General features: G+C 43.4%; 1 protein-coding gene and 1 long non-coding RNA gene across 2 annotated transcripts in view; both read right to left on the bottom strand.

Moving 5' to 3' along the window:
* The window catches only part of LOC134571854 (uncharacterized), a 618817-nt gene that overhangs the window by 14751 nt on the left and 589344 nt on the right, over window positions 1–14722 (bottom strand). The window lies entirely within an intron of this gene.
* Window positions 828–14722, bottom strand: part of NHERF2 (NHERF family PDZ scaffold protein 2) — an 89058-nt gene continuing 75163 nt past the window's right edge. Inside the window, exons 3-7 of the mRNA XM_063430480.1 lie at window positions 7561–7740; window positions 3483–3636; window positions 3230–3267; window positions 2443–2508; window positions 828–1858 (exon numbers count right to left, since the gene is read on the bottom strand). Of these exons, the coding sequence (XP_063286550.1) occupies window positions 1700–1858; window positions 2443–2508; window positions 3230–3267; window positions 3483–3636; window positions 7561–7740 (597 nt within the window). The 3' untranslated portion in view covers window positions 828–1699. The remainder of the gene's footprint in view (window positions 1859–2442; window positions 2509–3229; window positions 3268–3482; window positions 3637–7560; window positions 7741–14722) is intronic.

Genomic DNA, 14722 nt, shown 5'->3' with positions numbered 1-14722 from the left:
CCAGAACTGTGGCTTGTCTCCAGTTATACAAGAGGGCATGTTGAATGCATCCATTTATTAAATCAGTGGCTTTATATGCCTTCCTTATGCATCATTATGCAAATGGGAGTCTCTTGCTCTCTCTCTCTCTCTGAAATGACTGAATGTTTTGTGAGGTCCATGTCACACCAGGCACAGAATGGGTATTTATCCCAAAGCTTGAGGGCAGATTGTGACTCTCTCTAGTCTGAGTGCATCCATTATAATTCTCTTTAACTAAAACCATCTGCACATCAGTTGACGAGGCAAAAGCCAGCGGTTCTGGCTTCAGTTAAAGAATGCACATCCCTCGAGGGACTATTTGACGTGCTAGACTTTTTTTTCTCCATGCGAGGAACACACAATCTGTCTTCCCTGTAAGCTCAACCTAATAGATGTAATAGGAATTGCAATAAAGTTTCAATTTGCATTATTATGGACAAAATATTGGCCAACACCGCAGAAGCTCTACAATCAAGAAATTTGTACGTAGTGACGCGTTCGGGTATTGAAATCATTTTGATTTGCTTAAATAGATGGGGCCTCGTATTAAACGTGTTTTTAAAAAAAAATAAAAAAATAAAATAGTTGATTATGACAAAATTATATTCCGGTCTATGAAATACATGTTCTCATGTGTTGTCGTGGAGGCCTTAATTGCTTAATACTTACATTGATATATATATTTTTATAAAGATGCAACATTATCATTGTTATGTTTCTGCAGGAAAAATATCAGACATTCTGTGTGCCCGCTGGGGGTGGAAATAGCCTACTGGGTTGATTACCGCAGCTATTGGGTTTGTGCGCGCTTGGGGTGGAAATAGCCTACTGGGTTGATTACCGCAGGTATTGGGGCATGATGACATGATCATTTTGTTTTTTGAGGTTTTACGCAGAGGTGATCCTGGTTAATTGCAAAACCAAGCTCCAGTCCTGAGTACTTCAATACTAACAATGAAAAGTGTCCGCAGCATGGGGAAGTAAAGCTTACCGAGTCTTGAGCGAACCACAGGACAGGATAAGGAAGTTCTTATAAACAGAGAAACTCCTGCAGATGTTAGGAGGGGTGGGGGGCCCTTTTTATGGTTGGGATGGAGAACTGCTCAGGCACCCCCTCCTCTCAAATCTCTACAAGTACTTGGCCATACATACTTCCCTTAGCTGAGATATTCTCCAGTGCTTTTCCCTTGCAGGATCAACATTCTGGTTATCTTGCCTACAATTATCTTTAGAGATGGCCAACCCCCTCTTCCTCCTCCAGCTGGGCTACAGTTCTCATCAAGCTTGATGAAATATCACTAAGACTCAGTGTCTGCACAGTGTTCTAAGAGTTTCTTTTGACTTCACTGTCCTCTGGGTGTGGAGGAAAAATTGCTTATCAGCTGTGCAGAGCCCATGTCAGTCCCGTTTAAGACGCTCATATTCCAGCAAAGGGGCCAATGGGGCTCTGATAAGTCCATCACTAAAAGTTAAGATGTAAGAAAAGAAAAACAAAAGATCCTTTGAAATGCCGTAACTGAAATGGTTAAACTTTGATCGCATCCTCTCCTTATTGGGTTGGATCGGTGGCTTGCGCTCTGGTTAGTCCGCAGAATTTAGTTGTGTTTTTTTTGTGTTTTCAGTGGGACAAGGTTTGAAGAAGTCCTACATTAGTTCCCATCTGGGCGGTGGATGACGATCAGAAGTTACTGAAGATTTCATGCTTCTTGCTCCAATCCATCTGAGGAGCTCGCTTGTTGGCTCGCTTGGCCCGTGCCTTCTCCTTGGCCTCAGCTGCTGTAGGACTCAGACTTAAACCACTTTCTTCAAAGGGGTCTTTCCTTCCCAGGTCACCAGCCTAACCAGATAGAGAAACAGCACACATTAGCATTGTCATTCAATAACATCATTTTAACAGTAACTAAACCCACTCCAGATTTTTTTTTTTTTTAACAGCATTTAGCAGACAGGTTGCATAAAAAGCTAGTGTAATATTAAGCCATTTTGCCTCTTCGTGTGCAGGCATTCTTCTCTAGGTAGTATAATTGAATAAGTATGCCTACTATAGGCCTCAATATGTATTTTCGTGTCCGCCCTAGTGAATACAGTTGCAGACTTGTACCATAGTGTTCTAGAAAAGAAGTGTTACGTCATAAAAGTCCAGGTTTAGTAATCTATCAGCGACAGTTTGAGATTGGTCCAAAACAAGACGGTTGTCCAATGGATAGGTCCTTTTTCATCTTAAATTATAAGTACAGATGAGCGATAGAGTGTGCCCTATGTGTCCACAGGATTTCCAGGAGAGTTACACCTCTTACATTCAATTTCTTTTTCAACATAAAACACTGACTATCGTGTTAGTTATCTGCAAGAGGTGTGGGCTGTTCTCAATCTGCCTACATTATCATTCACAGAAAATTGTAAATATAAATGGCTTTCAACCTGTGAATCTTTGTCTGGACTTTGGAGATCACTGTGGGATGAAGATGTTGAGGATCCTCCGTTCAACTGTAAAACAAAGACAGGAAACATCGGATCACTAGATTCTATACATGTTCAGTAAGTATAACCTGCCACGTAAACTAGGAAATCTGCAATTATAGTTTGTTGAAACTAAGAATAAATGAAACCCAATAACAATCACAGTCCTTATCCTATGTCTGAAAACCTAAAAAAGGATTTTCGGACATCCTTGCAAATTAAAGGTCTTGATAAAGCAGGGTGCATGGTTTAATTATAAGGAATGGCTAGTATTTGTTATCCATGGAAGCTTTAAAAACCCAGATTAGATAAGCAAGTTAAGATCTTAAGGCCAGGATTAACATTTTTTGAAATGGGGAGGGAGATAAGGGTGCGGGGTACTTTAGAAAAGAACAGTTGCTTGAAATATTATTTTTACTTTTATTTCCATTTTCCTGTGCGTTGTACAATGGGTGGATTAAAAACAGGTAATCGGGTACAACATATAAATAGACACACTGGTACACAAATAAAAGAGAGACCTATCTATGAACCTAAAATCTAGGGAGATGGCCTGTGATCTTATTACCTAAGGGAAGTGATATAGTTTATCAGGACCTGTGTTTTCCCATTGTCAACTTGTAGCATTTTATCTGGCTTTGGTTAAACTTTTGTATATCCTCAGATAAAGTCTTTTCCACACATTCTTACTTTAACCATTTCAGTCAGCCACAAACACGCACACCTAGAAACATGATAACATACTGACCTGTGTCATTCCATTGCTCAAGGACTGCGGGACGGAACCTTAAAAAAAAAAAAAAAGAAGAACAAATTTTAAACAAACATTATAAAATGTTTTTAGACATTACCACTGAATACATTATTTTAGAAGTAGTTTTGGACCATCAGCCCTACTCCCATGATTTTGTCATCTTATTTGTTCTTATTGACCTTTCCTTTACTGTTCTTAACATTTTAAACATTTTTAAAGGCCACCGGTGTTGCAGGAATCCACTCACCTTTGACGTGGGCTTCTGTAGGGACGATACCTAGTTTCTTGAAGTACTCGTCTGTCTCTGGGTCCACCACAAGTAACGTTGTCTCGTTCTCCTTGGCCTTTATGTTGGCCACCACCTCGGAATGTTTCATATTATCCACATTGTGCCCGTTCACCTACAATCAGCAACGTGAAGGAATGTTTAAAGGTTATGAGAATCGGTAACCAACAAGCAAATGGTGCCTCTTCTAAAATTTACAAGAAAATCAGGGCAATATATTGGCTTACTGGAACTTCCTTTAACTTAAAGCTCTCATTTTCATTTATTTAGCTTTGGCATAGAACGGCTTGGACAGTGGTAGCCGAAAGGTAGATTCTCAACTATTGCAACATCATCTGGGGCCACCCCTGGCCAAGACTTATTTCACCTGAATTCCATATGCCAAACAAGTGAATCCAAGGGAATCCCTGGAGTTTGTGTGTGTGTGTGTGTGTGTGTGTGTATATATATATATAAATAGATTTTTAATTAAACCAGGAATTGTTGAAAATATTGTGACCGAATATTGCAGACCTAGAAAATAAGTCAGCTATTTTTTTAATCTATTTTACTTTTCTTTTTTTTTTTTAATTCTCTTACAGTTTCGAGTTTAGTGAATAAATGCCATAGTGAGATTTGAAACGCGTGTTGTAGCTGTGAGACACGTCTCTGTTAATAATGTTGGTTATACCGTGTGATGTTAGTCACAGAATTGGATGTAAATGCGTGTTGCTGTGCGTCTTTACAATGCAGGCCTGATCCCTGAGGTAATATACAAGGTAACGGGCTCTTTTTCATTACAAAAACGGCAAAGAAAAAAAAATCCCTCTCTTTCTTTACCTCCCTGCCCTAGACTCTAGCATTGAAAATAAACACCAAGGTCTCTTTTCCTGGTTCCCTAGCAACGGCTTCCTGCATTCTGCTCTCAGAAATAATCACTTTGTGTTTAGCTGGGCCGCCCTGTGTCTCCCACCATCACCCCCCCTCTGCCTTTCTTATCCTTCCCACCCTGCCCCCACCCCAACTTCCACGCTCCCAAAATCTCCTCGGTTTTACACTTCAGCATGTCCATATTACACTTTTACTATACTGCACTTTACTTGCACGTTGTCACTCACCCTTGTGCACTTTCTGGACGTTGTATCGTCTTATTCGGCATATACTTAATAATCTCCTAAAGTATTTTTTACTTTTGCACCCTGTATCCTACCTTACATTTTCTGACATCCGCACAATATCCCCCACCTTGCACTAGCATTGCCTTTGCACCCAGATTCCCCACACTAGACATGCATCTTTCTGTGAGTTCTGGCCTTTGTATCCAACCCTCAATTACTCTTTTTGGCCTTTGTTACCCCCAACTTTACACTTTCTTACATGACACATTATTCTGTTCACACTTTCCATCCTTCCCTCCTCCACTTCACACCTTATGACCTTCATCCTTCCCTCCTCCACCTCACACCTTGTGACCTTCATCCTTCCCTGTTCCACCTCACACCTTGTGACCTTCATCCTTCCCTGTTCCACCTCACACCTTGTGACCTTAATCCTTCCCTGTTCCACCTCACACCTTGTGACCTTAATCCTTCCCTGTTCCACCTCACACCTTGTGACCTTAATCCTTCCCTCCTCCACCTCACACATTGTGACCTTCATCCTTCCCTCCTCCACCTCACACCTTGTGACGTTCATCCTTCCCTCCTCCACCTCACACCTTGTAACCTTCATCCTTCCCTCCTCCACCTCACACCTTGTGACCTTAATCCTTCCCTCCTCCACCTCACACATTGTGACCTTAATCCTTCCCTGTTCCACCTCACACCTTGTGACCTTCATCCTTCCCTCCTCCACCTCACACCTTGTAACCTTCATCCTTCCCTCCTCCACCTCACACCTTGTGACGTTCATCCTTCCCTCCTCCACCTCACACCTTGTGACCTTCATCCTTCCCTCCTCCACCTCACACCTTCTGACCTTCATTCCCACCACCTGACCTTAATTCCCCAACCTTACACCATGTTACTTGCATCCTTAATTCCCCCCACCTTACATCATCTCATCTTCATTCCCCCAACCTTACGCCTTCACACTTACATTTCCTCTCCCCAACCTTTCACCCTCCGACCCTCACCCTTCATTCTCCCCACCTTATACCTTCTGACCTCCACTCTCTCCCCCCATCTTACGCCTTCTAACTTTCCTCCCCTCCCTTCCCACTTTATACCTTCTGACCTTAATCCCCCCCACCACCTTAAACCCTCTGATCACCTTTCCCTTCCCCAAAATACATCTTCTGATTCTCATTCCTTCACAACTTCTGATATTCATTACCTCCCCAACAAACACCTTCTCATAATGTCCTGCCTATTATTTTTTCTTAAATGATTTTTCTCTATCTGGGAAAGTATATATATAATGCATGAACAGATAAAGTAAGAGATTGTAACCACAGTAACCCGAAGCTAGTTTCTTTGAAAGATTTGAATTTATGAGCTGTGTTCTAAAATTTAGGGGCTGTCAGGACCAACGGCCAATCAGGCAGTGCGTCTGTTGTTATTGGGCTGAGGGAGAGAAAGGAAATAAATGTATATTACATCATTTAACTACAAATACAGCTGGATACATGCGCATAGCCAAGATTAACCCTATCACGAGCCGAAGCAGCCATGGCCGCTCAGGAATTACGTCAGCTCTAGACCAGTGATGGCTGTCCCTCACACCTTGTTCGTCTTATTCAGGTCATGGGTGAGTTATATTATTTACGATGCTAGGTGGGCCAAGGTTGGCTGGGCATCATGGGAAATGTAGTTTGCAAACATCTGGGACACCAAAGTTAACCCCCGCTGTTCTGATACACACACACATATATTTGCCTGGCCCGCCGGCTCTGGCAAACAACTACTGGGATTCCTCTGTCCCTTACAATACGGCATGAAATATTCATGTGAGCTTCAGGCACTGAATGTCTGCGAGGTAGAGCAGAGATCAGGTTCCCAAATGCCGCAGGTGGTTTGTCAGAGGTGGAGGATAAAACAGAAAACCAGACCCACGCCCCTCTGGCAAGGTACCCACTCCCCCTCGCATGGCTGCCCTGGCTGCATTAAATATGCAGCAGGGCCCCTGGCTTACAGGGCAGGACTTGCGGAGAACACAAAGCAAGGAGATGACAGATCAGCCGGACAGAGGCCATCCAAGGTTCACTAGACTTGGGCAACGTGGGGCCAGATCGAATGACCTGGTGCACTATGTAGAGCACAGGTGTTTACTTTATTTAAGAAAATCACCTATCGAAGTTATCGCCCGGTGCAATCTCCACAATCTCCTCCAAACATGCCTTTTACAATTTGGATATTTGAAACGTGTAAAAAGCTTTGCGTTTCTTTTTTTTTTGTTCGATGTAATCAGATGTCTTGTACTGTACTGCAGTATATGGTAGAATCAGGTACATTTACGATTAAACCGTTTAAGAATCAATATATTTGCTCCACAGGAAATAACAGCTAAACCCCACTGAAAGAGGAAGAAAACTCTTGCAGGAAATATTTTAAACTTTTTTGTTCTAAAAAAAAGTGGTCTGAAGTTATAAAGGTTGGAACCAACAAGCAGATTCCATTGGCGATTCCTCCCCTTTACAATGTCTGCATCACTTTTTAAAACACAGCAGTTTGATTACTCCCCCAACCGAGCAGAAAAGTTGGTTTTGTTCGAAGACAGAGATATTCGTGAAATGTGAATTGTCTGCAATTATTTAAAGGGAATTTTACATTTTTGGGTTAAACAGATTAAATTGATCCTGCTCCCTGTCTCCTGGTACAGTGTGGCTGATAAATGCAGAGATTTGTATATTTATTGAACCAAGATCTCTGTAGCTGGTCCATGGGCTGTTCACATGCTGAACCTCATGTTTGTATCTTATTTATTGCCAATAGCATTCTAGAAAGACCTGTGTGCATTCATTAGTAAATAACTCTGTAAGGATTTGGGTGAGTCTTTATCCTAAAGCTAATCTATATTAGATTCATTCAAAAATCAAAAAAAATTCACCATAATTTCTTACCTCAACCAGCCGATCCTGCGGTCTCAGACCTGCTTTAGCTGCTGGGGATCCTGGGTCCACTGACCGAATGAACTGGCCAGGCCGCGATTTCTCACTGTGCAGATTAAATCCGTAACCATTATTCCCTTTCTTTAAATTACACAGACGTGGACAGTGGTCATTCATCTGGCCATTGATATCCTGAGGAAACCAAGAATAATATATATATCAGAGCAAATAAAAATAATATATATATATATATATATATATATATATTATTTTAATCAAATCATAGGAGCAATAAAAAAAAAAACCACATTTGTTGTATTAACATTTTTAACAGAATACAACATTTTTGTTCCTTTTTTTTTTTTACATTAATTACGCTATTTCTAATAGTTAATAAAGACTAATTTCAAAAATAAATTGTAGTAATAAAATATTTTAAGGAGACAAAACATGTAGTCTTTATGGGCCCTTAAACTACTTTCTGTGTGCCTACAATATGTTTTTATCTTTAAGGTAAATTGTTATAATTATTGATCGCTACTGAAGAAAAATAACTGTAATAAAACTTTCTAGTTTATTACTCTGTAGTCAACACACGTACATCAATAATTGTTTTTAAGTGCGGCAGCCATCGCTGAGCCCTCTTTTTAAATAATACATTATAATAGCTTTCTTTTAGGACTGCCTGAGAATCTTGGAAAATGATGTAAATCATATGAATCTGCGTAACAAATTTAGCTGATCTTGCAGTGGTCTGATTGGGGTTCATTCTAGCGGGTTATATCATGTTTTGTAAAGTTGTGGTAAAGTTTACTATCCAACCCTTTGGTGTCTGGAGTACATTCAACTTCATTGCAAAGCATATATCTTCCAAATTGAACGGAGAATTGGCAGATTTTATGTCACTGTATCAAAAATATGTTTTGTTCCTTTAAAAAGAAACTCCAGGCACCATAACAACATGTGTTGCCTTCATGGTGCAAGGACTTGTTAGCCGGCACAAACCGAAGCAAAATTGCAAAAATCACAGCGGGTTTAAGCCCATCTCCTTACAATGGGATGTCACAAGGAGAAGTTAACTGGTTGAACAGAAGGGGTTTCTGGAAATGACAACAAAGCTAAACTCCCTTAACTCCTTAAGGACAAATTCCAGAAGTTTGGTCCTTAAGGGATTAAAAAGCAATGTTGTTAAGGGATTCACGGTAACTTTATGAGAGAATCATGAATGGTTCAGTCACTTCACGGTATGTGATCGCACGCAGAGACTTCAGGTGTAAGAATCTTTATTTTATTATTATTTTACATTTTTTATTTTTGAAGCATTATTGAATAATGTTTTTTTTTTTTTTTTTAAATGAAAGTCTCAACTCCAGTCGAATGTCCCTTTAATTTCCCTTTTTTTGGTATAGTTTTTTTTGTTTTGTATAAGGCAATAAAAGTACATTAATGTGAAAAGTAGCTGGAATACATAGGCAAACAGAACAATACAGAATATTAAAGAATAATACAAATTACTATGTATAGATCAAGGACCATTGCTATCACTGTTTGTTTGTTTTTGTCTGTGTTTGTCACACAGGTCTGATCATAGCTCAGTTGTGCAGAATGGGTGATGTTTGTGTATTAATCAAACAGTACTTTGCATTTCAAATTGTTAGCTTTGCATAATCAATACAATCTAGGCTGTAAGTGTCTCTCTACAATGAGAGTTTCTCACAGCCAGTCCTGGTTAATGGATTGTTGGCTAGTTTGAATAGCTTATCTGAGTCCATTTGATTAGTTTCTAGAAAACCAAGGACCGGCTAAGTCTGGACTATTTAACTCTGTATTGTTCGATAAGGGCAGCAGGTCATTTTCCAGCAGGCAAGAAACACATGTTGTAGGTGATTTTCAATGAATTCTTGCAGTATAAATTTCTAGAGAAATTATTGCTGGCCTTAAAGGGACACTAGTCACCTGAACAACTTTAGCTTAATGAAGCAGTTTTGGTGTATAGAACATGTCCCTGCAGCCTCACTGCTCAATCCTCTGCCATTTAGGAGTTAAATCCCTTTGTTTATGAACCCTAGTCACACCTCCCTGCATGTGACTTGCACAGCCTTCCATAAACACTTCCTGTAAAGAGAGTCCTATTTAGGCTTTCTTTATTGCAAGTTCTGTTTAATTAAGATTTTCTTATCCCCTGCTATGTTAATAGCTTGCTAGACCCCGCCAGAGCCTCCTGTATGTGATTAAAGTTCAATTTAGAGATTGAGATACAATTATTTAAGGTAAAATACATCTGTTTGAAAGTGAAAACAGTTTTTTTTTTTCATGCAAGCTCTGTCAATCATAGCCAGGGGAGGTGTGGCTAGGACTGCATAAACAGAAACAAAGTGATTTAACTCCTAAATGGCAGTGAATTGAGCAGTGAAATTGCAAGGGAATGATCTATACACTAAAACTGCTTTATTTAGCCAAAGTAATTTAGGTGACTATAGTGTTCCTTTAAAACACACTCTCAGCTGAGGTGGGCAACTCCAGATAATTTACTGTCTATGTGTACCATAGAGTGCTTTGTGCAAAGGAAGTCCTGCTTAGCCCACATGTCAGGCAGCACACCTCCCACATGTCCCTGTTTAGGAGAGACAGTCCATATTTTGGGCCCAAATCCCTCCCTAAATGTTTAATATATCTCAAGAAAAATGTCTCTAACTAAATGGAAGAAATTGTTTATTTTGTTCCATATACTTTCTATCATAATTTTAAAATGGAAGATTCATAAACCCAACAAAATAATTGTACTACAAAAAAAAGAAAGAAAATGAATAGGGTTATCCAACAATTAACCTCTTAACCCCTTAAGGACCAAACTTCTGGAATAAAAGGGAATCATGACATGTCACACATGTCATGTGTTTAAAGGGACACTATAGACACTCAGCCCACTTCATCTCACTGAAGTGGTCTGGGTGCAGGGTCCCTGTCCTTCTTAGTCCTGCAAAGTAAAACATTGTAGTTTTAGATCAAGTGCAATGTTTGCATTGCAGTACTTAGACAGCCACTAGAGGCGCTTCCAGGAGTTACACAGACGCTGGACACCTCATGCTCTGCTCTGCATGAGGACGTCCATCCAAAGGAAAGCATTGAGGAAATGCGTTCCTATTGCAAAGACCTACTCGACGCGTATGCACATTAGGTCCCCTAACTTAGATGATGTTGGAGGAGGCAGAACGCAAATCCACACTGAAAGCCTCGGTGCTTGAATCGGGTAAGTGATTAAGGGTTATTTAACATTTTAAAATGCTGGGAGGGGGCTGCGGGGGCAGAGGGGCTCGTTAGTGTTGGGAACACATATTTCTATTCCTACATGGTATTTCTTTGTTCTTTATCTGCAATAAAGCTTCACGGAGTCTATGACATAACAGGATCTGGCTACCAGCAATAAAGTATTGAGATCACAGCAATTAAGCGATTGGGATAACAGCAATAAAGGATTTAGGAAGCAGCAATAAAGATATTTATATAACAGTGGGGGTTGGTGAGACAGACTCCTCCCCAGAATCTTACTCCTCCCTATACAGAACAGAGAGCTGAGCATAATATAGAGATACTCGTACAATACAGAGAGCCGAGCATAATACAGCGAGCTGAGTATAATACAGAGACAGGGGCGGACTGAGAACCCTCAGGGCCCCCGGGCAAAATAAATCAAAGGCCCCCTTACAGGCCCCACCCATACTCCGCAGCAAGCGCCACCCATGTCCCGCCTCCATGCACTGCCTCCAGCCTGTCAGGATCATCATTGTGTTTTACACAATATTGTGTATTTGGCTCTGGCTGGGATCAAACCTGAGTTGCCTGCATCCCAGTCAGGATCCTTACATTGGTCTCCACGCATCTTTGACTGTTTCTAGATGTTCTTGGTATCCTGTAGTCTGAGCCTGTTTGCCTGGGATTTGCACACCTGTTCCTGGTTCCATGATCATTGCTTGAGACTCCCTATTTAAACCTCGCAAGTCTGCTCCTCGTTGTCAGATCGTGTTTCCTGTTCCGTTTGGTTTCACTGCTGTTTATCTGACTCCTGGTTTTGATCTCCTGCTCGTCTACTGTTTTTCGCCTGATTGCCGCCAGTCCTGACTTCTGATTCTGTTACCGACTACTCTTCTGGATATCCCTTGTCTGTACTGCGTTCCAGGAAGCACTGGTTATTTCAGCCCCAGTGCACTGTGTCACACCCTTGGGGATTTCTGTCCTGAGTCCCCTCGGTCTGTGCCGAATTGCAAAGGGTGCCTTAACTCTGCCTGCCGGACTCCCACTCCAGGTAAGATCCCTGACAGTACGATCTGACCAAATGGAGTCTGCAGAGTTGAGGAGTACCGTTGCAGCCATGACCCAGCAAGTTTCCCAGCTCACCCAGGCTTTGCAGGGCTTACAGCAGGAGCTGGCTTCCCTTAAAGGGAGAGTAACCTATGACTCTGGACTATCTGAACTGCTGGTTGCTCTACCTGAGAAATTTTCTGGGATCCGGTCTAAGTTTTACACCTTCAAGGTTGACTGCGAGGTCCTGTTTTTCTTGAGACCACTTACCTATGCCACAGATGCCATTAAAGTGAGGACAGCAATTACCTTATTGTCGGGGCACCTTAAGATTTGGGCCCACCAATTGTTACTCACCAAAAGCCCAGTCCTGGATTCCTGGGAGTCCTATATTCGGTCCCTGGGGCTACAATGCAACAAGACACAAAAGTCCTATGTACAGAGAACACCTACTGTTGCTTCCCATATATTGCAACCCGGACTGGAAATGGTTAACACTACTCCTTTCACTCGGACTGATGTTACTACTAACCCTCCCACTCCCAAGTCTCCTGAAATGCCTGAAACATCCTATACATCTGGCAGCGAGGCGGAAGAACCCATGGAGATTGGACTGGTTAGGTGCCGTCAGTCATCTCAAGAAAGGGCAAGAAGGGTGGCGCATGGACTGTGTTTTTACTGTGGGGAGAGAGGGCATTTAATCTCCTTTTGTCCCATTCGTCCTTCTAGGCCTCGGGTTCTCCGTCTGGGTACTACTCCGGCATATCCCATGAGACCTGTCTGCCAACATGCTGCCTGTCCTTGCTTGACCACTTTGAACAATCCTCCGTCTTCTACAGTTGTTGCTCCTGAGGATGTGCTGGAATCAGTTACGAAAGAACCCGAGATCGCTATTTCCACTAAAGAGTCTGCTTCTAGGAAGGCAAGCACCACAACCACTACAAGTCCTATCAAGGAAGTCCCTCCTGCTGGTTGTACCTATGCCTCTAATGGGACTCTAGTCCGGAAGGAGCACTTGGAAGTTTTTGAAAAGGCCCTAATAGCTATGACCTCCACTCCTAAGGGTACTACTAAAACCAAGAAAACTAAAAAGTAACCTCCTGGGTCGTACTTGCCTTCCTCTTCTCGCCTACGGCGTCTTTGAAGGGGGGGTAATGTCAGGATCATCATTGTGTTTTACACAATATTGTGTATTTGGCTCTGGCTGGGATCAAACCTGAGTTGCCTGCATCCCAGCCAGGATCCTTACATTGGTCTCCACGCATCTTTGACTGTTTCTAGATGTTCTTGGTATCCTGTAGTCTGAGCCTGTTTGCCTGGGATTTGCACACCTGTTCCTGGTTCCATGATCATTGCTTGAGACTCCCTATTTAAACCTCGCAAGTCTGCTCCTCGTTGTCAGATCGTGTTTCCTGTTCCATTTGGTTTCACTGCTGTTTATCTGACTCCTGGTTTTGATCTCCTGCTCGTCTACTGTTTTTCGCCTGATTGCCGCCAGTCCTGACTTCTGATTCTGTTACCGACTACTCTTCTGGATATCCCTTGTCTGTACTGCGTTCCAGGAAGCACTGGTTATTTCAGCCCCAGTGCACTGTGTCACACCCTTGGGGATTTCTGTCCTGAGTCCCCTCGGTCTGTGCCGAATTGCAAAGGGTGCCTTAACTCTGCCTGCCGGACTCCCACTCCAGGTAAGATCCCTGACACAGCCACACCCTACACAATCTTTAGAAACAAGGAACAAAGGTGCAATAATCCCTTCGAGGCCCCAGTAGAGACTACAATTGAGGGCTAATGGGCCATGGAGGGGGGTCTTTCTAGCAGAGGCTATCTCAGTGTCCTTTAGAGAGTGTGTTAGAAAGAATCCCCTCCAGGCCCTATTAGAGACTACAATGGAGTCTAATAGGCTTGGAAGGGGGTCTTTCGAACAGAGGCCATCTCAGTGTCCCTGCTGGAAACAGTCGCCTCCAGGCCCCAGTAGAAACTACAATTGAGGGCTAATGGGCCATGGAGGGGGGGAGCATTCTAGCAGAGGCTATCTCAGTGTCCTTTAGAGAGTGAGTTAGAAAGAATTTCCTCCAGGTCCCATTAGAGACTACAATGGAGTCTAATGGGGCCTGGAGGGGGGTCTCTCCAACACTCTGGTTCCTATTCACAATATAGCAACACAACATAGCTCGCTGATACCTAGGCCAAGTTGGCTCCTCTTACCTTAATTACTGTTGCTGGCTGGCAGTCTGTGGGCTTGCTGGAAGGCTGTGGGCTTACTGGCTGCGGCTGGCAGGCTGTGGGCTTGGTGGCAGTCTGTGGGCTTGCTGGAAGGCTGTGGGCTTACTGGCTGTGGCTGGCAGGCTGTGGGCTTGCTGGCAGGTTGTGGGCTTGCTGGCTACTGCCGGCAAGTTGTGGGCTTGCTGGCTGCGGCTGGCAGGCTGTGGGCTTGCTGGCTGCGGCTGGCAGGCTGTGGGCTTGCTGGCTGCGGCTGGCAGGCTGTGAGCTTGCTGGCTGCGGCTGGCAGGCTGTGAGCTTGCTGGCTGCGGCTGGCAGGCTGTGAGCTTGCTGGCTGCGGCTGGCAGGCTGTGAGCTTGCTGGCTGCGGCTGGCAGGCTGTGAGCTTGCTGGCTGCGGCTGGCAGGCTGTGGGCTTGCTGGCTGCGGCTGGCAGGCTGTGGGCTTGCTGGCTGCGGCTGGCAGGCTGTGGGCTTGCTGGCTGCGGCTGGCAGGCTGTGGGCTTGCTGGCTGCGGCTGGCAGGCTGTGGGCTTGCTGGCTGGCTGTGGCTTGCTGGCTGTGGCTTGCTGGCTGGCAGGCTGTGGCTTGCTGGCTGCGGTTGGCAGGCTGTGGGCTTGCTGGCTGCGGCTGGCAGGCTGTGGGCTTGCTGGCTG

The sequence above is a fragment of the Pelobates fuscus genome, chromosome 8 (genome assembly GCF_036172605.1).
Source record: "Pelobates fuscus isolate aPelFus1 chromosome 8, aPelFus1.pri, whole genome shotgun sequence".
Lineage (NCBI taxonomy): Eukaryota > Metazoa > Chordata > Amphibia > Anura > Pelobatidae > Pelobates > Pelobates fuscus.
This window is presented reverse-complemented; position numbering and strand designations above follow the sequence as displayed.